This window comes from Amblyomma americanum, chromosome 4, assembly GCF_052857255.1.
Source record: "Amblyomma americanum isolate KBUSLIRL-KWMA chromosome 4, ASM5285725v1, whole genome shotgun sequence".
Taxonomy (NCBI): Eukaryota; Metazoa; Arthropoda; class Arachnida; order Ixodida; family Ixodidae; genus Amblyomma; species Amblyomma americanum.
In genome coordinates, this window is record NC_135500.1 from 154678047 (window position 1) to 154705571 (window position 27525).

Below are 27525 nucleotides of genomic sequence, written 5' to 3' on the forward strand. Positions count from 1 at the left end.
GAGCCAACCGAAGTTACGAAAGTTGTGAAGTCGCCAAACTTTCCAGCTGTGACTGGTGTAAGCACGCTGTGATCGCGGTGCTGTCTTTAATGGGCGGCACGCATTTTTCCAGCGGCGAGTTGCCAGCGACACTCTGGTCATAGTCGTAGCTTACGGCTGATAGCATAGCGGCAGCACAGAGGCGGAAGCGAACGGCTGAAGCAAGGGCAGTCGAGGCCGAAGATCACCATGCCTCCAGTGTGCGACGTGGTGCTTTCGGAGCTGCTCTGTCAAGTAAATTGCATACTTAAGCTACAAACTGTGCTACCTTGTCGTTAGTCTTGTAACGCGAAAAACGTTACATGCTGTTAGATTCCGCGCTAGCCATAAGGATCTTGTTTTGGGGCATCATTATTTGTCTCCGGTGCTCGCAGGGCCTTCTGAAACCATGCGGGCGAAACAGGCGAAAACAGATGCCTACGCGGTTCAACCAGCGAAGTCAGTACGAGCTGTTTTTAATAGTTAACATATTTGGTGACGATGATCGATTGTGCCTCAAAAAGCGTATGGTAATTTCAGTTGTATTTCATGTTCAGTAGAAAGAGACGAAACTAAAAACCGTAAAGGGGGGTTTGACAAGCTGCATGCCAGCTCACACAAATATGACGAGGCTGTTTTAAACAGTTGTTGTATAAGTTAACAGACCCACAAACGTTCGGTAAACATCAAGTGGACACTGAAACGTATTGCATATCACTTGAGCAAACACGGTAAAATCATCATTGTTTCTGAACTCATATTACAGAATGGATAAAGAAAATTTCGGTCCGACCGGTCTGATAAAATAAGTTTGCGTTGAAGGTTAGGGGCATGTTTCTCCATGTCAGGTGCGTTGAACGGATTCATGCTTTTTTCAGTTTAGCACTGCGCTATAGCTTATCATCGAGTTTAGCAAAACATCTAAAACAACCTGTAATTATACCTTTCAAATATGGGGAAACGTTTCATATCAAAAACAAGCCATGGGAAGGTCAATGATAAGGAACATTTACTGTAAAACGCAAGGCTTTTTTTCTGGAGCAAGTGCAATTTTAACAATCTGGGTGACACCAGTCATGCACCGAATAAGGTTGCAGTACTGTGCTAAACAGTATACTGAAAGTTGGCCGAGTTGATTCAAGTTCATGATGAAAAATTGCATGAAGGGAAGATGGAAAGGGCGATGCAGATAGCACTTGTCTCCCCTTCGCGCTATTTTTCATCATGAATTGCAGTAAACAGAAGTTAAAGAGTTACAGCACATAATCTTAACTTTTACAGGAAAGATATGTTTCAAAGCAGCTATGACCCCTACAGCAGAGTGCATGTTTAAACAGAGGTACGCTATGTATTTGCTCCATTTAAAATCCATCGAAAAGACAACAAGTATCTTCACAGAATCAGCTATTCCAATTGGGTCTGTGCCTGGGCATACTTAATTGGCCACAGCATGCGTTTTTCTTCCAGCAAGCATAACACTGTTGTTGTTTTAGTTTCTTTTGTTCTCAGATATTTGTCAACCCTTACCTTGCCAGCGATTTGTTAGCATTTTGCTTAATGTCATTTTCAGAACTACACAACACAAAAGCATTTATCATCTTCAAGAGAAATAAACTACACATTGTTGATATAGTGCACTCTCATTAACATACAAAATGTAAAAAAAGAAAACAGGAATATAAAATAATTTTGCCCTAGTATGCTCCCTTGCTCCCCAGTGCTAAAGGTTACAGTGTAAATTTTGTTATTTATTGTGGTACATAGTGCATACTTGCTTGAATTACAATTCCAGCAGCACATGAACAGACCCCATTTGTGAAATTTGAAATAAAGAAGCTTGTGGCAAATTGAATTATGCATTTGAAAAAGTTGATGTAGAACTTAGCCTATAACCAGTGTTTTGTTACCAGACACCTCAATTTTTTTTATGCCGTGAGAGCTGTTTTGTCAAACTGCTGTCTTCTGAATCTGTGCTGGGAGTTGCGCAAAAGTTTGTTGATAGAAATGTGATGCCATCCGGGTTTGTCTTAATATTTTTTAACCATTGGAGAGCATTGGCAAGATTAAAATTTTGTTGTTATAAGGATATTTCTTTTACCATCCTTAAACAGTGGTATTACCATAATTTCTTGTGTTCTTCTTGGAAGCACAACAGCAGAAAATATTGTGTTAAATAGCCTTTACAACAAGGCAAATTAAATCAAGTGCTTTCTTTACAGGTGCTCTTAGAGTTCCATTAGGATCTTTTGATCATCGTCATCAGCCTGACTACACCCACTGCAGGGCAAAGGCCTCTCTCATGTCTCTGCAATTAACCCTGTCCTTTGCCAGCTGCACTCACCCTATGCCTGCAAGCTTCTTAATCTCATTCGCCTACCTAACCTTCTGCCGCCCCCTGCTATGCTTGCCTTCTCTTGGAATCCACTCCATTACCCTCAAGGACCAGCGGTTATCTTGCCTTCGCATTACATGCATTCAGTGATGCAAGAAAAAACTCATGTGCGGTGTGTTGGGGTATGAAACTGCTAATTTGGACTTAATAGGTACAGACACATCAACTTCGATAGTCAAGCTTTTAGTAAGACATTTTCTTTTGCAACCTTGCTGGACCATTTGCGGATTTATCTTGATACTTCTAAACTCAAATGAAGAGTAAATTTTGGACTCTGAAAGACAAGCAAATATGACCGCTATGTAATCCAAAAATGTACGCCTTTGCAGTTCTTGCTGGCGTAATAGTTAACCTCAGTGTGTACTGTCTTTTCATGTAAGCTTTAAATATTTCTTAATATACCATGACAGTCTTCTCATGCTTACTTTGAATTTTGCAGGGGACATCTTGCTTCAAGCTCAACTGACACATGCTTTCAATGCCTTTTTCTGCAGAGACTCCTAAAGCATCCTCATGGGTCAAGTCCAGTACTTGGCTATGTCTTTGGCCATGTCTCCAAGAAAGGCATTCAGTGCATAGGGTGTGCCGTGGACAATAATGGAGTGGTTCGGTCATTTGGGTACTCTCTGGTTGGAGTATTCTGTATCTCAAGTAGCCTATCGGACAACGAGATTTATGAACTCTGTCACCCACTTGTGCTCAAGTACCAGCAGGTGGGGCCCTAAACCTTTGACTGTTGCTATCCTATTTCTGGTGTGCTCATGATTAAATATTTCTGAATATTATGAATCACTGCAACCTACAGAACTGGCATCAGAAACCATAGAGACCAAGACAAATTGAAACTTTCGTTTATTTAATATTACTGGTAGCCTTTAAAAGTAGGTCACAGTGGTGTATATGCATATACATAAGTTTTATTCCAAAGAGCAGGAGGTTTGTGCATGTATTTTAATACTGTGTACATTAGTTAAATGTGATACTTTCTGAAAAATCATTAACTATCATGTAATCATTAACTATCATGTAATATTACTGGTAGCCTTTAAAAGTAGGTCACAGTGGTGTATATGCATACACATAAGTTTTATTCCAAAGAGTGGGAGGTTTGTGCATGTATTAATGCTGTGTACATTAGTTAAATGTAATACTTTCTGAAAAATCATTACCTATCATGTAATCGGTGTAATTAATTGGATGGAAGTGAAACAGGGCCAGATGAAGGCTCAGCTTTGATGTTAACTGCTGGCCTCCAGGATGAGAAAGTTGAGAGCAGCTTGAACAGCAGCTGGAATTAAGCGTGAGAGAGCTAGAAATGTATGAAATATGTGGCCATTAGAGGCCAGATTATAAAAATTGGCTGCTTGCGATACAGCCAAGGTTCACTGGGAGCCAGTATACAGTGTCATGCAATTGCAACGCAGTACTTCAAGTGCATGACTTAAGGTTTATGTGCTGCTTTTTGAACCCTGTTGGCATGGTTTTTTACTTGATGGTTGGTTTCACAAATAAAAGGTCTGGTAGCCTGTGCAACTTGCATACCCATAAGTACCTTCAAGGGTATGTGTGGTTTGCCACAGCACAGATTTATTGCCCGATTGCTCATTTGGTCGCATTCCATTAATTGATGATTGTCACACAGTTATTAGATTGGTCAAGTAGGTATCTCCTTATATCATTTCAGGATGGCTTGGTAAGTTGGGTAGAACTGCAAGTTGAACAGCTTTTTTTCCAGAAAAGAAATACATGTCATTTCTCATCATAGTCTCCATTGAGGGCTGTACACTTGGCCCACAAAGTTTATAAGTATTTTTCATCTTGTCAGAAAAGTGGGCATTGCCAAGTGGAATGGGTATTGCATTGACAACAGCTATAGCACCTTCAGCGGACAATGATTTCTTCCCACTGAACACGGTTTTCATGTTTGCAAACAACAAGACGGATGAGGCTGTGAAGAGTGGGGAGAGAGTGAAGACTAATTTGAACAATATTGCCTTTTTTTATCGGTTATTTGCGAGGCAGTGCATTTCCGTGTTGAAAGAGCACTTTCTTGTTGCGAGTCTGGGTTATTTTTTTTCTTTAGCTCTTCTTTTTCAGACGATCTAATAAGGTTGCATAATACACTCTAATCATCATTTTGCCCTTCTGTAAGTAGTCAGTAAGCACGATTCCTCGGCTGTACAGAAAGCTGTGGCCATCATCTTTTCAGGCAAAAAAACAATCTTTGCTCCCCCCAGAGTGTTTTCAGCAGACGTTGTCCACTGCTTTGGCTATTGGTTTGGCTGAGGGGGGGGGTATAGTGGTGAATTTTATATTTTATCTATGATTGCAAATCGATGCAGAAAGTCCTGCAAATTTTGGTTTAAGTATCTCAAAGCACATCACGAAAATGCATTCGTGTGTGCTTCTGGTCTGGAGTCAACGATTGGGGGGCTCCCACCACGCAATCAATTTCTTCATGTGTGGAATTTTATGTGCTCTTTCATTTGAAATCTGTATACCATCAGGAATCTTGAGCATTTTCATTTGATGGTCCTCCATAATGATGCCACGATGACCTCAACTGGGTGGGATTCATTTCGAGTGCTTGTACACCCGCTATCTTCAGTGATTATGCACTGAACCCCTCCCCTATCACGGTCCCTGCGAATTTCATCCAAATTGTCATAGATCTCATTGGTCGTGCACTTCTTCACATAGAAATGCTTTTTGCTGCACAGAATTTCTTTTTTCATTGCAAGATTTGACATTGTTACCTAAAACCTGCACGATCTGTTTACTAAGTAACAAGTCTTATACCTTAATTGAACTTTGTTTATATCTTTTACAAATTTAGTGCTTGTCCTCTTCATTATACTCCCTGTTCACCCTTACACAGCGATAAAAGTTTCGTTTTCCACAGGTGGAAGGTGTGGAGCAGATGTCAGCTGCTTCAGCACACCTGCTGTTTTCTTCTTCACTGCTTCAGTTGTCTCAAAATCTGTTTTTAAGTGCTGATTTCACTGTAAGGAAAAGAAAAAAATTGCATGTAGCTGAATCTGGCAATTGTGGATGGAGGGTGTTCATGTGCAGCACTGTGGTTGTTGGCCTCTTAATAGATATTGCTGATATTGCTTCATAGAAATTTCTGTATGAGCAGGCACATTGCCTTTATGACGATTGAAATAATTTTTAATCAAGGGTTTTTTGTTTTTTTCATTCTTCTCTCGATTTTGTCAAAACTTTCTCATAATAATGCTGGTTCTCAGTTCTACCTTCTGGAACACAGTGTTTCAGTATTTTATTTATTATTTATTTATTTATTTACAACATATTGCTAGCCTCAACGTGGAGGCTTTTGCAGGACAGGGATAAATTGTATACACACATGAAAAACGTTTACAGACAGGTTACTGCAGGAATGAAAATAATAATAATGATAAAAAAATCTTGGTTGAGAAATAACTTTAAAAAAAAAGAACAAGGCAATGCAATACAATGCGATAAATCATGTACACAGAAAGCAAAATAAAAACATAATTTCAAAACAGTGTACTTATTCCCATTCAAGATTTGACAATCCTTCCAAAAAAGTATCAAAAGAATTGCAGGTGACCACATCATTCGGCAACACATTCCAATCTCTGATGGCTTGCGGAAAGAGCAAAGATTTGCATGTGTCGCTATGAAATTTGTACTTGCTAATGTGCTTAGTGAGCTTTTCTCAAATTTACTGAGTTAGAAAATGACAAGTACTTATTTTTATCTATCTTGAATGCATCATTTAAAAGTAGAAAAAGAAACTTTAGCCGCAAGAATTTGGCCCTATTTTGTATTGTTGGAAGACCAGCTTTGCATAAAAGTGCTGTAGGGGAATCGCTATGGCAGTACTTGTTATAAATCAATCTAATGGCCTTTCGCTGAACGCTTTCTAATTGATCAATGCAATGGTTAGTCGTCGGAAACCAACAAATTATGCTATATTCTAGCACTGAACAAACAAGTGAGGTATACGCTAATAATTTGTTGTCAGGTGCAGCAGATGTTAAGGAACGCTTCAACGAATAGAGCGCAGTGAGTGCCTTAGATGTTATATACGAAACATGTCTATTCCATCTCAAATCCGATGAGATTAAAATTCCTAAGTGGTTTTGCTCATCAACTTTATTTAGTTTCTGGTTGTCAATACCATAAGTAAATATTAGAGGATTTTTTTTCCTGGTTGCCTCAAAGGGATAGTTTTATCTAAGTTAAGCGTCATCTGCCAGTGTTTGCACCATTCTGAAACTTGCACTAGTGAGTTGTTAAGAATTAATTGATCTTCATAGCTACTAATTTCTTTGTAAATAATACAGTCATCTGCGAACATACGGATTGTACAGTCGATGTTGTCTGCAATGTCATTTATGAAGATAAGAAAAAGAAATGGAGCTAACACTGTGCCTTGAGGCATGCCGGACACTACTTCAGCGCATCCCGAACGTTGCCCTTCATATTCAACGAACTGGAACCGATTAGTCAGATACACCTGAAGCCATTGTGTTATATTCCCAGAACCAAATAATATGTGTAGTTTGTGAAAAATTTTTTGGTGCGATACAGTGTCGAATGCTTTGGATAGCTCGAGAAATAAAATGTCTGTTTGTCCACGTAGAACGTTCAGTTGGAGAAGTTGGTGCAGATGCATCTTTTGTAAAACAGCGCGAATGACGTCGAAGAAGGACACAGGACAAGCGCTGACTTCCTCTCTTTTGAACAGGAATTATTTTAGCTATTTTTCAGTCGCGTGGTAATTTACTGGTTTTAAGTGATTTCTCATAGACAAGCCTAAGGTATTTGCATACCCATATTGCGTATCTTCTAAGGAAAGGATTTGGGATATTGTCTGGACCACTGGCCTTTTCGACATCAGTGTCAAGCAACAAGGATAGGATGCCAAATTCAGTTACTGTTACTTCCTCAAGTTTTGAGGTGCCATCAGATATCAGAGAGTCTCTATCGGGTAATATGCCATTGTCAGCAGTAAACACAGATTTAAAATAATGGTTAAACTCTTTCGCTCTAAGTAGAGCTTCACTTGGCGGCAGATTAGATCGTTTATGGGACCATGAACTAGGGTATCGCCAAAAATTTTTGAGGGGAAGATTTCAAGAAATTACTAAGGGTAACATTTTGGTATTTTGCTTTCGCTAACCTTATGGCTAGTTTGAGTACACGGGAATTTTCACGAATTTTTTCAGTGCACTTAGGCAATGAAAATCTGTTTCTGAGTTTCCTCAGCCTGGAAATTTTGCGTTTCACCTGTATAATTTTTCGCGTTATCCAGGGGTTAACTTTCCGTATACTCCCGACTTTAGTTGGCACATGCTTTGTCAAGCAGTGCTCAACGTTATTTTTGAAAATTAACCATAGCTTTGCGGTCAACACATCAGAATCGCTAAAATGATGCTGGAACTTATCATAAGACTGTTCCAAATATTAAAAAATTCTGAAGTCGTCAGAGCGATCCCAATCGTAGACCAACCTTCTTATTCTTTCAACGGACTTTACCTCGCATGTAAAAGTTGACTTGGTTGCTTTGTGATCAGCCAAGCCATCAACTGTCTCCAAAGAAAGCCCTTCACAGACAAGCTTACCACTAACTAAAGTAAGGTCTAGAATGTTTTGGCAGTTCTCGGTGATACGTGTGGGTTGAAGGATAATCTGCTTAAGGTCAAAGTTAAAAGTCATGTCCAAAAGGGTCCAAAAGGGCCTCTGCGCAGGCGCTATCCACATTACCACTTTTGAAGAATTCCCATGATATGCCGGGGAGATTAAAGTCACCGGCTAGTATAATTCTATTTGAGCACTTAAGATGACGTTGCATGTATTCTATTAATTCATGTAATACATCGGAGCTAGAGCCTGTAGGTCGATACATTGTACCTATATAGAAAGCCAGTATTATGCTCTAAGGGTTGGAAAAAAACAGCATGGCTTTGAATTTGTACTTGTCTTGAAGTGCTTTTACATTCTTGATGGTGATTGCGTTTTCCAGTGCTTGGACTATTGTTTTACTTTGGATCATGTTGAATGATACGAGCTTAGCCGCATGCGGTGGCTTTCTTGAAAAAGGTTTCAGTCTGCTTCAGGTTGCCGCAGATTTATGACAAATTATTTTGTGGCACTCTTCTCTGGTCTGAGAACCCCGAGGACATCATCTTGGCACAAACATATTGAAAAATTTTCCACATGGCATCTTTGTCAATGTTCACAACTACAGCTATCATTTGAATGCTCGACCGACATTCTTTCTGAACAACTTTGTCAATTTTTTAATTTTTTTCTTCTGTTCTAAATGTAGAGTCATCAAGCTATTCTTCGTCTTCAACGTTCTCACGTGCTTCACTAAATCTCTTATTTTACTCAAAAACACATGCATATGAATATAGTGTTTCTTATTAGCCTCAGTGAACATTTGAAAAGATTCTGTTGACGTTTTGGTCACTTCACTAAAAATTTCAAGCTGACATGTTGCCCGCCCTGTAAAATTAGCATCTTTTTGGTGCAAACAAGCAGCAAAACTGCCTCAAATGACAACCTACAACTGAACAGTCGAGAACACTGCTGTCTGTGTGCATGTTCACAGATGTTCAAGGTCACCAGTCAAGCATTCGTACTCTGCCTTCAATGCTTGGTCTAAATGACAGAAAGATAGTCTCGTTTAAATATATATAGGGATGAATAATTAGCCCAAAAGTGACAGAAAGACAGTCTTGTTGAATTATTAACAGGGACCAATAACTAGCCAAAACATGTCTTGAGGTTATCATGAAAATGGAAAGATCTATATTGATGAAATCAGGCATTCAAACATCGATTAAACAAGAATATGTAATTTTAGTTTGTCATTGCAAACTACATTAAGCAAGCTAATGTGGCATTCTGCAGTGTAACGTTGATATTAGAGTATTCCACCGTGTGACTACATGTTGTTAAAATGTGATTTTTAAGTTATTAAATACATGATGTATTTTTCTTTCAAAGATATTTGTTATGTGTTATCAACTCATCCCATCAACAATGTGCTTCATATTCTTGGGCAAAGTTCAACTCTGAGACTTTTTCTATTAGTTGCATTACTTGCCACTGGGCAGTTAGCTACTATCAAAATTGTAAAGCGCAGCGCAGCGTGGTGCACCTACCCCTGTGTCATGCCTTTCTTAAGTCAACATCTGCACCACTGTACAACTTGCTTGGCTAACTCGTTACTAACAAGAAGTATAGCGCATATATGCATTGAAGTCAGTGGTTGGTTTGGCTGTGTGGTGCAGTAGGCAGTGCAAAACTGCTAGCCGTCTTGGGTCATTGGTTCTTTTACATGATCATTTTCACCTCTTCAGCATCATTGAAGAGCTTGCTTTGTTTCAGGAGGGTGCAATGTGCAGCGGTTCGGAGGTTGCCGTTGTGCTGCACACAGATGCAAGCAAAGCTGCCGTCTCAACCCAGCTGGTCTCCCTGGAGGCAGACTGCCCTCTGGAACCAAAATCGGTTACTGTGGTACCAGAAGTGCACACCGGGACTTGCACACTTCGAGCCCGTGCCTCTTTATTGCTCTCCTTCGAAATGGACCAGGACACCAGTTAGTATTGTTTATGGTGGTTGACTACATGCCACGTGCATACTGTTCAATGTTGTTAAAGTATTTTTTTTTCATCCTCATTGCAGCTGGCCTTGGTCTTATACTTTGAAAAATGCACACTGAAGCCGTTGAAGTGCAAATTGTTATGCGACCAGTAACTCTGTATAATAACGCTTGCACTCTAGAAAAAGGCACTGGTACTTTACAGTATGGCAGTCTTAGAGACACTCTGAATTAATTCGGTTCGGGCAGAATTGCTAGTTTTCTGCAACTACCCGCAAGGACATGCACTGTCATGCAGAGCACCACGGCACACGAGAATGCCAGGCACTCTTCAGGACTCTCAAACGAGTACTACAGTATCAAGGAAGACTGATTCTTCCCAAACATAGAGCTTGTGCCTGGGCACATCATATTATACTTAAAATGTAATTCAGCATCATTATGATGTTCTGGTGTCCACTGAGAAGTTTCTCCTCAAAAACCAATCATTATAGTCTGCTAAAGTGTGCATATTGAGGGTCAAATGATGGTCAAGGGTAGACATTTGGGATAGTTGGTGTGAGTTCACCTTAAAAAAAAAAACAGCACAAAGGACAGAACAAGAGGACCAATGCTTGTCCTGTTGTCTTTTTCTTGTCCCGTCTTTTACTCTTTATTTTTAAGACAAAGGATGGTCCTTTGGCAATGTGAGGGCTGCCGAAATTTAGTGACAGCTGGTGGTAACTATTACAAATCAATTCTAAATTGCAGGATTGGGCTCAAAGTTAACTGAACGAGCCTTTTTCTCTAATAATAATTCAAAATTGAATACTTTTACATTAAATTGCCCATCTTGAAAAGTGTCGTCCGCTTTTGGCTTTACAAAATATCTGATTGTCAGATAATGCTGACTTACGTCTGTCATTCGTATTCAGCCACGTGCATCCAGTTTTGCTATTCCGTTTAGGTTACACATGTGCTAGGCATTCCATGTGGAAGACTGGGTGAGGATTATGCTGTCTACAGGGTCTGACGTTGCTTGTTGCATTTGGGCAAGCTTTCTGTGAGCATTAAGAGATTTTTTTTATGCTCAGAGTTCCTTCAACAGAATTTAGAAGTGGCTGCGTCACGGATCAAGCGTCGCCTGGTGCCCGATGTGCTGGCGTTCCAGTTGGACGGCAGTGGAGTGCTCATGAGAAGGAACTCTCCCGAGAAGGCCCTCTCAGACTTGGTTGACCAATCAGGCGACGGTGGCCGACAGCGGCGCCTCAAGAACAACCAGGTGATACTACATTATAGGGCCGTAAAACGCAAAAGGGTGTTGCAGTTTCTCTAGGCACCTGTATTTACTGTGATGGAAACCAAAATCATTCTTAATGTAATGCCATTTGAGAGAGTAGAGGCACCAAAAATGAGTTGTGCGTTCTGTCTTTGAAGTGATGCGCAGCACATTAGAAAACATGGACAGCCACGTGGATTGCACCAGCAAGCGGTAAATCATTTCTAATTAAACTTTTTTCTCTCGTGCTGTTTTGGTTTCAGTGGCCGAGTGACGGCTGTGACGTAACAGGCGGTTTGAGGTCACGGGAGGCACGAAGAAACTGCAGTATGATCGCTGCTTTCTTCATTTTAATTCACACTAGCTCTTATGCAAGCCTGTCCAAAAGTTGGAATCACAAAAAATGAACAAGCAGGGATCATATCGCAGCTTTTGCATGAGTCGCATGACCTCAAACCGTCTATTACTTCACAGCTGTCATTCGGCGATTGAAACCGAAACAACACAAGAAAATTTTTTTAATTATGAATTTATTAAATGTATTTAGCAGGCCTGGGTAAATTCCATGTCATGACTTATGTACACTATTGTCCTGCACACCATTCCAAAGAAAAAAACAAGCATTTAAAAATTTGGTGTGACTACTCCTTTAATGTAATTCTTTAGGAAAACAGGGAAAAAATTAAGAATGCCTATTTGAATGTTGCAAGCTTGCCCATGATCCAGGTTTTTCACCTCAGGGCAGGCTATTAATTCAGCTAGTGGTCTGGCAGGCTGGTGCATGAAGAGCTGCAGAAAAAAAACATGAAGCGTGAGAAGCATGCACGTGCAAACTCGCCTTTCACTGCTAAATGTTCTTGAACGTTTCACAGAAATGTCCTAAACTAATGTAGAAGTTATCTCATACTGTGTAATGCTCTGGAAAATGTGCTAGCTTTGTTTGGGATGTGAAATTCCCTGGAAAACAAAATAACAAAAAATAGGAATGCTTAGGCACTGCCTAAGAGTTCACATGATAGCATTCTATTCATATCGCGTTTTGACGACCGTCTGTGCACTGGTATCTCTAAGCCATATCAAGGCACGCGCACGGGACTACTGAAGGAGCTGGCATTTTCTGTCCGTGCGGTTTTCAAGCATTCATACCAGCATCAGCTTACATTATTCCTGACAGTCTGTTCATGACAGCACAATGAACAGTTATCAGAGATCGCTTCATACGCATCATTCAAGGCCTCCATAATTTTTCCGACACGTTTCTGAGGCCTTCCGCTCAGTCCTAGGTCACGGCGACGGGTTTTCGACTAAACGAGCTCTATATGCTATCACATAATAGTAACTGACCAAGTGTATGCATTCCATTGTAATTAAACTAGTAAAGATGGTTGCAGGTGTAAAAAAAAAAGGAAAAATAATTCCATGTTGGAATTTGTGTCAGGTAGATTTTTTCTTTTCTTAATTCACTCGGGAGGATATTTTTTCTTAGTCTTATTTAATGCAACTTGTTTGTACCTTAGCTTTGTTTACTCACGGGATGGTGCTAGTCACCGAAGTCAAGTGTGGCAACACAAGCTCCTCATTGCGTTCTTTTCATAGGGGATTCTCAGCTTTGCTGTCCTGGTGCAGTCCACAGGAGAGGCTGCAGTTGAGGCATGTGGGAAAGCCTTCACACCAGTCATCCACTACCAGAGAAGTAAGTGACAGTGCGGTGGGAAGCTACAGTGTTATTGTCTGACACTACTACGACCCGGCTTCTAAATTTTAATGTCTTTGATGCGTCATCACATGGAGTGTATGAAAATTTGGCCAGGTGGTGGGTAGTTGCCCATTGAACTCTGTTGCACAGACCCCCCCCCCCCCCCCCCCCCCCTTTTTTTTTTTTGGAGGAGACAGCGTGCATGAAAACACAGTCAAAGAAAGAGGAACATACACTTGTGGTGTGTGTCCCTCTTCCAGTGCCTGTGTTTTCGTACGTGCTGTTTCGTTCATTATGAAAGACCAGCAAGCCCAGAAAACCACCTTTGCTTTATCTTTGTGAGAGTTCATGCTGCAAACACACAGAGACCTTAGTTTGAGTAAAAAATGTGGGGGTTCGGGTGGGAAAGCATCGTACAGCTTTAAGACAATGCATTTGTTGCTGTGGACAAGTGCTCTAGATGCGTTGCAGTGGTGTTAATGCTCTTTATCCCCTGATGTGTCAGGACCTGCTGCAGTAGTTTGTGGGCATTATTTCCTGTGCAACATACAAATGTTATGCTGAAAAATAAAGCTGAAACTGACAACTAAAAAAGCAATTAAGCCCATGTTGTTTAAAGTCCAAGTGCCATACTTTTTTTTCAGTTCTTATGAGAGTGTAATATTGCATAGTGTGGCTGCAGCCTCTCTAGAGCGGGAATAATTGATACCTTTGGAAGAGGCCTTGATTTTGCAGTGAACTCAACTTGCCTAAGGTGGTGGAGGGGGTGGCGGTGATGAGGATGCATGTGTAATTCTTACTAAACAAATCAGATAGAAATGCTTTGGCCGTATTTTGCTTGCCCCACTTCTGTTGATTGCATATGTGGAGTGCCTCAGGCAGAATGACGAGGGTGTAGCAAACTGCAAGTTGTGGTGTGGTGTCTGTGGAAAGTGTGTGTTTAGTTGGCATAGCCAGAGAGAGGACATAAATTAAATGACAAGACGGGGGAGCGACAGTGTGGTGCCTCTGTACTGTTTCTTACATATCGCTTGAGCTAGTTGTGTCATATTTTGTTGCAGAGCGAAAACTTTGCAGAAACATGCACACACAGAGTGGTACTACACATGGGCCTGACTGTTGACCTTTGGTCCAGTCTTTTTTTTTTGCACACTTCCACTTTTTTTGGCTTTGCTGTAATAATCAAAAGCTCATGCTTTTCTTGTTTCATTAAAATCTGTGAGTAAGTTTGAACTTTTTCCTAGTAGCTTGTGCTGCCTCAGAGGTTAAACTTTTCTTAGCTTACAAAGAAAAAAAAAAGAAACATTACCTTGCAGAAAATTTGTAAGCTATGTTGGGCAGGACATCCAAGAGTGTGGTTGCATTTCTTTTTTATTTTGTTATTTTTCACGTTCAGTGCTCTATTGCTTAGCACTGTTGCTTCTTTGGTGGAAACCCATGTTATGGCTAGTGGCTGGTGCAGTGCCCTGTCTGGTGAAATCCAGGGTTCGACGGGAACCCGTCTGGTCGGGTATGTTCATGGCGGAAAATCTTCAAGCGCCGGCCAATCGTTAAAAAGATGACGTTTCGGCCCCCGTAAGCCGGGGCCGAAACGTCATCTTTTTAACGATTGGTCGGCGCTTGAAGATTTTCCGCCATGCCCTGTCTGGCAATAAGTGTAGCATGACTGGTGATTCAGCCAGCTATTATAGCTTATAGTGTGACAGATTTCTTGACATTCTGGGTTGTGCGCTTTGCCAAGGGGTGTTTCAGAGCAGCTCCGTGGTGCTGCCCTTGGATGTGGTTGCCACTGTCGGCGTGGACGACCCTGTCCCTGATGTCATCGACCTTTTGGCCCAAGAATTGGCGAACCAGGTGGACCAGATGGTGTGCTGCATTGCACGGTTCTCCAAGGTGAGGCATATGAAGTGTTGCAAGTGTGTCGTTCCTGATGAGGATGATTCAGGAGCGAAACATGTTGTTGGGCTAGTTAGTGCATTCGTAATAAAATAGAAGCAGGGTTTATACAGACTAGATAACTTGAGAAAGATGAAGTGGCAGGGGCAGGTGCAATGCATAACTGCTTTTATACTGAGGTACTCAACACCAGATACCAGTTGGAGTGCTGCGCACGCACAAGAAATGCGCAGAAATGGTACAAAATGGTGTTTGTTGGTTAGCGGCTGGGAACTTAGAAAGGAAATTTCTATAGCAGACAACATTACTGAAATGTTTTTCATACACTCTAGGCCATTTTTCTATGGGAAAATTGCTTTAATTTAATTTGTCCACTAGATTTCTGCTCCTGTTCCCAAGAACCTTTGCCTCATTCAGCTTTGGTTGACATGTGCAGATGCTACAACAGCAGGCAAATTTGCGCTTTTATAAGGCACAACTTGTGCTGTCATGTGCAGTAATTTTGCAGTGCCCAGTCCTGCCTGTATATGATTTTTCTTCTCATCATTTGAAATATAGTGCCTGTACTCGGATTTTGTGACAACATTGAGAACAAAACACAAGTGTAAGCTGACAGGCTAGTTAGTTTTGCATGGTGAATGTACAGTGCAAGACACAATGACAAGGGGCAAAAACAGTGGAAGAGACACAAGCGCTGTGTCTTTTTCACTGTTTCTGTCCCTTGTGATTGTGTCTCGTGCTATCACTATCAGGGTGACCAAGGACAGCGTGTTTCGATCTTGTTTGCTCAGGGATCTTAAACAAATGGTGTGTGGTGTCTGTGGAGTTTTTGAAGTTACCAGTGTGCAGCAAGTGAGCAAAGGCAACAGCAGCTGATGGAGGAGTTCTAACAGTGATTCTTATCTACAGCCAGGTGTATGATACCCGTGCTATTCTTGCAATGATAAAGTGATTTATAAACGTGTGGTGATAAAATCGAACCAAAAGGCAGCCCCCATGTAGGGTCCGCACCCAGTGAGAATATAGAAAGAAAAGTATGCCCCTTGCATGAGCGTGTACAGCACATTGACAAGAACAACATTTTGGCACAGGGTGGCAGTGTATGCAGCGCAGAACCATTCCACTTCTGGCCTGCCGAGTGCGGTCACTGGATCACTGTTGTCTACCCGAGTGGCATTCCCGAGGACAACCTCAGTAATTTCCTTTTATTTTTGTTTTTAATTTTGCCCCTTTTGTCAACATGGAAATGTGTTCAACGCAAACTCCTTGTGACCTTCTTTTCGCTTATATGCTTGCCATCAACCTGCAGCCACTTTTTTTCCCAGTTAAGTTAAAACTTTTTGATGTGTTCCATATGAGCCATGATTGTGTGCAACTGTGCAGCTGAAGTTGTAGCGGAGTAAGTTGAATAAGGTTTGCTTTTACCCTGCATATTGCTCATGCTTGAATGATGTGATTCCATGCCTTGCTTAACCCGCTAGCTTATGGTTATTTTTGGCTTGTGGCAAGTCTAGCTAGTTATCTGTTTTAACCCAAAGTGTTAAAGGTCCCATTACACAGAAGATCCGGCATCGGCGTTGTCGGCATTGCGAGCGAAAAATCGCGAGAGGACTCTGGCAGGTGGTGCCGAGCGAGCAACCTAGGAGGCAGATGGGCCACCTAGGTCACGTGACCTTGTGGCGTCATCACAACCTACCCATCGGATAGTGTGCAAACTGCCCACAGTAGCAGATGGCAGTTAAATGGCAGTTGATGTTTTCGCTATTCGCCATAGCAGTTGCTGCCTCATCGCAGCACTTTCTTTGGAACAGGATCTTTGTGAAATTCGTCTTCCTTACTTTGTTATTGGGCTCAAAATTTGGGCATGCTAGACATAGCAATTCCCAGATAAAGTGGAACATTTCCTGAATGTGAGAACTTGGTACTTGGGCAAGTTGATACATAGGTATTTAAAGAGTAGAAAACACAGTACAACACTCGAATCGAGAAAAGTACAGGCAGAACAATGCGCTGGTGCTTTGCCGCTGTATTTAATTTTCGCTTCTCTTTGTTAACTAGCTGTTAAGCACCTCTTGCAACACTGTTGACATGAAGTAGGTCCCACTATACATATAATTGGAGTTCCCACACAAACATGGATGCTCACTGATATTATTGCCAAATCACGAATGGCATTTGATGCTGCTGCAGTATCTTGTCGTCGAGAGCTGCATCGACTGCTCCTCCTGCCCGACGATCGGCCTTACTTCCGCAAGTCCAATGCCTATGCATTCCCTGATGACCTGGCCTCTGAACCATACCTTCGCAATGTCCATGTTGGCCTCAGCCCTCCAAGTGGTAAGTTACATGTGCACTGTAAACAGAGTACTTTCTTCTTGTAGGTACTTTGATTTTTTTTTTTCTTGCATACACTGGAAGGCCGTGCAGTCAAACTCGTGGGACTTAAAATATTATTTGAAAGCAGAATTTGATCTAAAGGAAAGCTTTTTAAATGGTGTGGCTGATGCTCTGTGCAGATTGGTTTTTGGTAGCCATATCACACATGCAAGATGTGCACCATCATTGTTACGAAACCATTTTGCATGAGACATGCGGACAGAAAGCGGGGAAAAATTTGGGAGTGCCAAGTCCGCAGCCGTCTTAAGAATTATACCTGGAGCTCTGAATGGGGTATTTGCCAGTACAAAGACATGGGAGGAATTTTTCTATTTTGCTATGAAAGTTGACTGTAATCAAAAGATAAATATGCCAACAAAGGCATGAGGGCCCAACTTTCACTACTGCTTGCAAAAGACGATGGCCATAATAACAACCTGGGTTGGAGTGAATGCAGGCAGCACAAAATACAGCATCAACTTTACTCTCATGACTTTGGTGCAAGAAAGGTGGGCCCCGTTTCTTTTTTTTTATTGCAATATTTCACCGACATGGCCAACGTTTGGTGGCCTTTGCTTTCATACGACAGCAACTCTTAATTTGCACAGTGAGTACTGGTAGTGCACTGCACTGGGCCAACTGGCACTGATGACCCATTCCTTTGGCAGGATGCGAGGTGCGGCTGGTGAGTGGCCAGTACAAGTACCGCCACTACCAACAGGACCGGATGGATGACAATGGCTGGGGCTGTGCCTACCGCTCGTTGCAGACCATTGTGACATGGTTTCAGCTGCAGGGGTACACTGACTGTGCCACACCCAGCCATCGTGAGATACAGCAGGTAAGAACTGCACTGCTTTGGCTTTCACAGTGTGCAGCAGTGTTCCAACTTCCACCTGTTCTGTTCCTGCTGTATGTAGACTCATGAACATGGTTCACTGCAAAACTTTTGCATTTGTTTATGTGTTTTTGTTAGAGGAAAGGGAGCCCCTGTGCCAACTGCTGGGAATGCAACAAGAATGCCAACTCATGGCTTAGAAACCATCCAGTCATTAAGTGGAGGAGAGCCTTTCAAAAACAGTCCTCTCGCTAATAGCCAAAGTGCTTGGCAGTGCTTGTTTATTTATAAGTTTATTTAATTATCACAGAAAAGGCTGTGAAGTTTGTATTTGTAAGTTTTGAAACCAAGCCTATCACTGGAAGTGCCAACAGCTGTGCACTTGATGAAACATTATATGAGTCTAGAAGACCTAACATGCACTGTAAAAGCCTGTCAGACCCCGGATGAACATAAGACGTTATGATGGCACTGTTAAAGAACCTTATACAAGAACTTTGTACACATATCTGTGGATTAATTGTTTGTGACTGCATAAGTTTCCAGGATGGCGGACACCTTGTACTGGGCAGATGGTACTCAAAAGAGGTCAATAGATGTGCACAAAGAGTTTAATGGCAGCCTCTCTCCGGTGCCTCTTAGATACTGGTGGACATTGGAGACAAGCCATCATCCTTTGTTGGTTCAAAACAGTGGATTGGCTCCCAAGAGGTTGGCTACTGCCTCAACAAGCTGCTCAATGTAAGTTACCTCCTTTGGCACCTGTTATACTGCAACTTGTGTCCTGTGAGCCAGCTGTGTGATGTCTCGAGTAAAAGTTACCATGATTACCATGCCTATTCTTCCCTCTATAAATTTGCCTTTTTTACAAGTATGTGGTGCCCTCTGTGGAGTGGGTGAAGGCTGTTTGAGAACAGATACACATGGGAGACTTTGCCTGCAAAGTGGCAAGTATATGTTTGACAGGTGCCGCCATCTGTCACTTGCGCCTGTCACTGATATGAACTGTGCGTTTGCTGGCGGTTTGTTTTCAACCAGTGGGTCTCGCATGCGCAGAGTGGCTGTGTGGAAAAGGTGGAGTGATATCCACTGTTCATTTGTCTTCATTGCAATTTATTTTATTGTCTGTAATATTTTTTTTTTTTGCAGTTTTTCTCCTTCTGTATCACCTTTTTTTTTGTGATGGAGCAGACAGATACTGCATTTACTTGCACAGTTTATATACTTGCATGATGAACACACCTATTATTTTGTTTTTCAGAATATAAATTGTTGCTGATATATTAGCCTGTGTGATGAACACAACCTCGAATTTTCATTAATTTCAGGGGAAACGATTTTTGTCTGCTATGCGAGTAAACACGACAGTAACATTTTTCTCCTTGCCAAAGGTTTTCACATATATAGCTGCCATTTAACTTTTTAAGCATGCACTGTGCAGTGCACCTGGCTACGTTTTGTTCTTTCTTCAGCATTAAAATTCTTTAGTCTCAGTGATAAAGCAGTTTCGCAAATTTAACTTTTTCCTCATCTTTATTCCAATTTTAATTTGTAGTACATCCATTTCACTTGCTCATGCTGTGAGAGAATAACTGCAACCAATAGAATGTGTGGCTTCATCATTCAAACGAAAGACAAGGGCAAGATTTTTTTCCGTCATTTAAAAATTATTGATTTAGTAAATGCTGAACTTATGCTGCATTGCATTTTCAGAATCGGATAAAGTATAATGTGTCCCCACAGTGCATCTGTAAATGTTGCCTTCTAGAGTTGAGAAGTCAGACCACAACATGGTACTGCATGGAATTTCAGAAGTTTGCAAATTTTGTAGCGTTGGATAATAGAAGTCTGGTGAAATGGAGTGGACATATCAGGTGATTACCCATACGTTATATTTGGGGCTTGAAGTTTTCGATTTAACACGACAGGAAAAAAAAACGAAAGACAATTAGGTTCTAACCGAGAATTTCTAACCGATTTTCGAATGGTCACAGGACAGAATGAACGGAGTGTGGAAGTCAGGAGCGCAGTGGCATAACGAGATCATTGGATTAGGTAGCGCAGTTGTATATTTTGAGGCATTGCTCTTCTACTGAAGACAAACGCCGGGCGCAGACTACGAGGCCCTACCACCTTGTCAAGGTCCATCTACTGGAGTAGCACCTTCTACTCACAGACTATCATCACCTTATTGAGCCGTTAAATGGTTACGGGGGCTCTTTCAGGGCATGTCTGTGCATTGATAATGTCTGCAACCATAACAAACCACTGCTGACACGAAATCATGCACAGGTGTCTCCAAAAACGGTCACGGTCCGGCTTCTGTGGCACTTTAATGGCACTTTCATCACTGCTGTCACCATGCTGACTACATGATCCCGGGCCCTCTAGCTGCTTCTGGATTTCTGCTGCGATCATTTTTTTTTTTCCATTTCAAAGCTTCGCTCATATGAAGCGTTTGCTCCTTTCTCAGTTCCTTGAGTGAAGAAGTGAGCAGTGTGTAGCAAGCTGCAAGAAATAATCTCGCATAAGCAACGCAACTGTATGTGTATGTGTTGCTCTACCTGTTGCTTGCACTTTTTTCTTCATTTGATTTTTTGCACAGCTTATGTTTTAGACAACAACTTTTAATTGCAATTTTGTCCCATGGTCCAATTCTACTCTGCACTGTTATTTCTCCTTACAGTTATAGTGTTCCATATTGCAGCGATTGTTCTGTGCATGACCATTTCTGCATCATTTACTGGTGCATCAAACTTTCTTGTTAGAAAACAAGATAAGATGAACTGTACGTGACTTTTCACCACACAGCAATTCCCATACGTCACAAAAAAAAAAAAAATCTGTGATACCTCTATAATATTACTCCATAAATAATATTCTCCAAAAAAGGAGCGAACATTGCATTTTGAAATGAACATTGGAAAAGGTTTGCCAAATTTTCGAAAAACAAAAACTGAAAAGTCCAAGCTTTTGTTATATTTCAGTGAAATTCTTAGTCCACAGTAGGATCCCTTTTTACAGTTAAGTTATAATCCAAGAATTTGTGTTCCTTTTCGTCTTTGCTGTGCATTACATTGTGCTGTACCTGGAAAGTAATGCAGTTATTAACCAACAAGAGGCTCTTGACTAGTTCAAGAACCTCTTGAACTTAAACAAGTTCAAGTTCAAGGTGGACTTGGCTAGTTCTTGAAAATAATCATTGTATACTGACTCATGCAGGTGGAGTGTCGGACAATGTTTGTCAGCTCAGGTGCAGATCTGCCAACTAAAAGCCGTGAGCTCCTGGCCCACTTTGAGAAACATGGTACACCAGTTATGATTGGTAAGTGGATGGTACAGTGCATGAAGTTTGGTAGAATCTTTTTCATTTGCATTGCTGTAGTTAAAGGGTCCCTGAAACCGTCTGCACCAAGGGTAAGAAAGGACTTGTATACGGTGTGCAGTTCAGTGGCATTAAATACAAAATGCATGCATTTTATAGGCCAAAATGAAAGTGCAGAAGCAGTGGTGAGGGCTGCTTTATGCCTTCCTGGTTCATTTTGCGCACTTTTTATAGCCTGAGCATTTTCTTTTCCCCCTCCTCCTCCTCCGCAGGTGGTGGGATGCTGGCACATACCATTATTGGAATAGCTTTTGACAGCAAAACGGGCGACTCACACTACCTGGTGCTTGATCCACACTACACTGGTGCCGAGGATTTGGCCACTGTGCAGAACAAGGTAACTGAAACACTTTCCCTACTGTTTGCAATAGCTGCAGCAGCAGCAGGAGCAGAAACCGCATGGCTCATTAGTGGACGTGATAGGAACGACAACTGCTGCCACGCCGTTGTGTCTTTTAAGGGGTTCTTTCTTCTAGGAGACGTTTAATTAATCCACGTGTTTAGATGTTCCCGCTGATGCGTTTCATCATCGACCTTATGGGAAACGACTGCATGGGACACCTGTACCTTGGGCCGCCAGTGCATGTAGTGCTTCCGTTGGCCACCTCATTCAAACACATTGTTATCTGTTCACCTTCTGCTCACACTGTCGCTCTATAGCTGTGTGGCATCGCTTTATTAAAGGGACAGTCTACCATTGGAGACGAGTATAAGCATATTGGCATATTCTGATAGATTTTGCTCCATGGTGGCAGTAACGAGGAAAAGACATGGCAGAAATTTGGCAAATTGGCAAAGAAAGTCAGGTTCTAATGGATGGTAGCACCACACTGCGGTCTCTCGTGCAGCTAACATGGAGCGAGTATGCTCCAGCGTGATTCAGACAGTTAATTCTTGTTCACGTGGACTTAAGGCAACAAACTTCTGTTGTTTGCAATAAATTACCATGACTTTTATTCTTTAACTTTGCTTGATCATATTTTAAAATGTTTTCAAAAAAATTGGAGGACGCTTAAGCTTCGCCTTTAAGAGTGGAACGCAACAGCGTGTTGCAGCACTGCCAGGGAGTCCACGGAACGCCATCGCCCGTACGGCGCGACGCCTTGCCCATTAGACAAATCGCTCTGCTACGTACGGTGAAATGGACGCGCGGAGCGGTACACTACGTAGAAGCGCTGCCAGGTGCCTTGCCGAAACGCGCGGGGCTCAAGTTGCAGTTGTAGTTCGTCGGCACATCGTTCTCGACAAACCCGATGCCCCGAACGCCAGCATAGCTTCTGCGCCGAACAAACAGGCAGCAAGCCGCAAGCTTCGTGGTGAACGCTCTTTGGATGTGCGCTGCGTTGTTCGCCGCTCGCCGCGTGATTCCCGCGTGCCCGCACGGCCCCACTGCGCCCTAACGAGACGAGCGGGAGGCGCTGCCGTCGCGTGCCGTCTGTTGGGGCAGTGGAGTACATTGCGAGGAGGAGGAGGAGGAGGCTGACGCCGACGACACTGGCTTTTCTGCGACAAAGGGCCCTTAAAGCTGTCGCGTTAAAAAAAGAAATCACACCACCAACGCCAAAACTTGCTTGCGGCGGTGCTGCTGGAAAAAGCAGTCACTGGCATCTGTGGTAGATATCGCCAGTATTTTATTATTAGCTTCAGTTAAACGTCAACAAAACAAAGTTTATGCTCTTCCATCCAAAAACCTAACCATTAGATCATCATGTCAAATTAGCTTTTAATGACTTGAACATCTAGCAAGTTCATAGTTGCCGGTTTCTAGGTGTGTATTTTCGCAGTGATCTGGAGTGGACAGATCATGTAAATTGCATTAGACTAAAAATGGCCAGGTCTATTTGTGTTATCTATCATTATTTATCTAGGCATCTGCTTCCACTACAGGTTAGAAGACAATTATAATTTGCCTTTGTTCATTCCCGCCTTGTATACTGCAACCTGATGTGGGGAACCTGCAACAAAACCAATTCATATAAATTGTTTTCACTTCAGAAACAAGCTCTACGTTCATTATGTTCAAGCCCAGCTGTTGAAGAAAATCTTTTCGAAACATTTCATGTTCGTAATTTCTTTCATTCCTACAATTTGAGTTTGGCTGTTCACATTTTTTATAAAGTAAAGCATAATTTTAGTTCTTTCCAAAATGCTTATAATTCAAGAAATGCTACGTATGGTAGACCTATCCACTGCGAGACCTAGAACAAACTATGGAAAACAAACTATAGATAACCAAATTGTAACATTGTGTAATGCCTATCAGTCTCTTGTAAATATCGCTGTAGATAGTCAAAGTGTATCTGGGTTTGAGAAAAAAACTGAGGATTCTTTTTCCTCCTGTATACTTAGTCTTGCGCGTTGTTTCCTTTTCTAGCCGAATGTGCATATTGTGTTTACTGCCAATTGTTTCAGTATCTTTTGCATCGTTTATCAATGTTCGCTATTTGTACTGTGATAACCTTTGTTGATGGTTTTGAAAGTGTTTTTTTCTTTTTTTTGTCCATTCGGCCACCATGTTCGATGTGTTATTCGGGGTGTAGGCCTCGTCAGGAGGCTGGCCTCGTCTTCCTCCTTTAGCCTCACCTTGTGGGCATATTGTATTATATGGCCAAATAAATACTACTAGTACTAGTATTTTTAAAGCCAGCTTATTGTTCTCAGCTGTAGTTTTTATAAAACCTGTGAATCTCGTTTAATATCAGGCTCATTATTGCCATTGCACACCGCCTATGCGACTTGGTATGCATTGTGTCCCTAAGTTGCATAGGGTCACTGTACTGACTACATTTCATGTCTTCACTGTCACGGCTTGCAAACACAGTCCACCATGAGGAAGCGAGAATTCCATATGACAAGAAATTTTAAATTGTTCTATTTCTCTGCGCCACAGCCGTGTATTCAATTTTTTTTTTTCGTAAGGAGCTTCGATTGCTGTGAAAAAAAATCGCGTCGATTAAAGTCAGTAGGCTGTCCCTTCCCTTTGGAGCAGCATTGAAGTGCTTCTTTTGCGGTCGTCATAAATGCCTTCGAATAGGTAGGTTGCCTCACATGCAAAGATTCCTCAAAGGAATTCTTAAACATGTTGCAAGGGTAGAGGAATTGATAGTGTTTGGCTTTTGCTGCCTCCCTCAACTGAAAACCTTCATTTTCCCTTGATTTGTGGCTTTGGGAGCAGTGTCCCACCTACCAGGGCGGAGGCTAGTCACGATTTCACCAAGTGAACCTGTTCTGGCCACTGTCCGAAGTGCATAGGCAGCTGAGCTGGCAGAATGCAGACAGAGCACTACCTGTAGCAGGAGTCTCAAACACATGACCCCTGTGGCCCCAAAAATTTCAGCCTTTGTCCCAAAGTGCCGTTCCAATAGCATATTGAGTCCTTTTTCCACCTGTATCACTACTCTTTATTGACATGTTCCAGTTGCTCATTGTAACTACATTAAGGTAGCGTACCTTTGCCCTGTCTCCCGCTATGGGTCACAGTTTGACTTTAGTTACAAACTAGGTGCTCGAAGTTTGTTGCCCTCCCCCTTTCTGGCTCATGGGAGATGAAAGTTTGTCAGTGCAGCCTTCATGTCAAGAAGAGTTCGAGGCCACTGGCCTGTGCAATTCATCCTGGAAGCCATTATGGCTCCCCGATTGCCGCCTACAGCTTAGCCTCATTTCATGCAGTCACTGTCAGCCTCATTTAACTGCCTCATTTGTTGGAAAAGAATAGCTAAGCAAATCCTCATATGTACAGCTAGTTTCACCAACTCTCAATGTGAACTGGCATGTGAACTGGAATGTGAAAAGGCAGTCCATGCAAGCATTGACAGCATGTTTGATTGATAGCCATGCATTCTTTGCTGCTTGCATGCGGTACTCAATTTGGTCAGCCAGAATACACGATGGCAGCTTTATCGGTGTCCAGTAGGCGGGCTAGTTCAAGTATATGCTGCAGTGCAAAATTGTTGCTACACAGAGAAGTATGTGAACTTCAGTGGATACAGATTAAACACAAAATTCTTTCCATTACATGCGGTTAAAGCCATGCCCCAACTTTCATCTCTCGTAACTGATGCAGGTCATAAATTTTCAAGGACCCTTTATGCAAGAGCATGGTCATACCGGTTTTACTCTGAAAAGGCATCTTTAGCTTTGTTTTACTGTTTATTTGCAGTGTAAGTCATGGGTGTAACGATTGCAACTCTCTTTAGAGGCATATATAGTGGATAGCAGTGTCTGGTTAGGCATTTGTGTGAGAAATGACATGGAAATGAGCTCAACGAAATGTGGCTTCCTGATTCTTTATATCCATTACTGATATTATTAAGAGCAATGGAAGGCGATCACAACTACATTACTTGTAAAAGAGTATGGGTGTGTGTGTGCGTGTTGGTGCTCGCTGCGACGGTGCTAGGCGACCTTTTTTTGTGCGCGTGTGCTGCACCTCATTCTGCATTGTGTTCAGAGACTGCCCGAGCAATTGTTTTGTCATTTGGAGCTCTTAAGTGCAATGCTACCAAACAGCGTAGTTTAGTTATCCATGCACTGCTCGAAGCAAGCTTTTAAAATATAGTTGCTTGTCGGAGGAGAATAACTTTTTGTCAGTTGTGTATGCAGTTAGTGTTTGTTTTTGCGCTGCAGAAAAAGAAAATGTCCTCTATTAGCAACAACTGATGTTGTTCTTGGACATCCCTACAACTCTGTTTGTGTTATGTGCAGGGCTGGTGTGGCTGGAAGGGAGCCAACTTTTGGGACCAGAACTCCTTTTACAACCTATGCTTGCCACAGAGGCCCACTACCATCTGAGCTGCACTCCTCAGGAAAAAAAAAGTGCTTTTGATATACGTTTGGCTCTTTATTTCCATGCAGTAATACCACTGATGCAACAGCACACCACCAGTTTAAAAGCACGTGATGCACAAATGTGTCCAGTGCCTTTTTTTTTTTTTTCATTGTAGGCCACCACAAGGCTATACATTTGGATTTTGCAAAACATTTAAGTGCCAAATTCTTAGCTTTAAGCCGAGATTTAATGGAAACCAAGTGTGTACATACAAGCCATATGAGATTCAGGCCTAAGCCTTGCATTTCTTATAGCAAGCCCATAAATCCTCGACAGGACATCTCTGCTAGCAGCATAGTTCAGTTCTCTCAATGGTACAGTCCTATAGATAGCAATTTCTGGCTGTACCCTTTGTATCAGGTAGCCAAAGGATTGTGCCTGGGCCTCTGGTGAAGCCGAGACACCTAATGGCAAAGTGAGAAATTTCACGAGAACAAAGTAGAGTACGATTTGAAGTCCTCATTCCCATTAATTCTGTGGTGCAAGGTTACCACGTAAGACAGAAGTTTGAATCCCCGAACTCGGAATAATTCTTGGTGCAAAAATTAACAGCACGCAAATCGTATACAGTAGAAAGCCGTTGCAGTAAACTCTGATATAGCAGAGTGAAACTACGGTCCAATTCGCCTACCGTAGACTGTACTTTTTTTCGCTCAAGTGAAGATTTTTTTTTACAAGAAACGGCTATAGTAAAAGGCGTCTTGCCGTGGCAACGTACCTCCCGCAGAATGACGATGTCGCTGCACGCGCGAAGTTGAGGATAGCGAGGCCATCATTCGGAAGCAAATGGATACCGAAGGCTATCAAACGGTGCTTTTTGAGATGGCTTCACCACCAAGCTCCAGAGCGCGAGAACCCAACGTTTCAAAGGCCTTGGGGGCCGTGAGGCAAAGCGTGCGGCGCGCATGGATAAAAAGAAAAAGTAAAGCTGGCTGTGAATGTAGAAAGGCGGCAGCGTGGTTCGCTGAGAAAGGAAAGCTAGTAAATGTGGTGATGAGAACGGAAGAAAGACTGGGCGAACGTTGGCAACACGGCAGCGGCGGCACTGTGTGGGCGGCTTTGGCGCGTTTGACTATGTTGCGAGTATTTAACTACTGCTTCCTAAATGACACCGAGGCTGCGGAGGACGACACCATGTTTATGCAAAGTTTTCGTTTTTACATGGAATCAAGCGCGTTACATTCGTAGCCGCACTGTATTCGTGCGAATGCAGTACTTCCACAAGAACTAAACGA

General features: G+C 42.1%; 1 protein-coding gene across 1 annotated transcript; it reads left to right on the forward strand.

The window, feature by feature from the left end:
* Nucleotides 1-26338, forward strand: Ufsp2 (UFM1 specific peptidase 2). The gene is made up of 13 exons (XM_077662038.1): nt 1-273; nt 2905-3123; nt 9800-10010; nt 11087-11274; nt 12868-12964; nt 14709-14860; nt 15955-16057; nt 17054-17200; nt 17908-18080; nt 18720-18818; nt 21300-21402; nt 21675-21799; nt 26167-26338. The coding sequence occupies exons 1-13, from the start codon at nt 229-231 to the stop codon at nt 26251-26253; spliced, it is 1749 nt and encodes a 582-aa protein (XP_077518164.1). The 5' UTR covers nt 1-228; the 3' UTR covers nt 26254-26338.
* The last annotated feature ends 1187 nt before the right edge of the window (nt 26339-27525 follow it).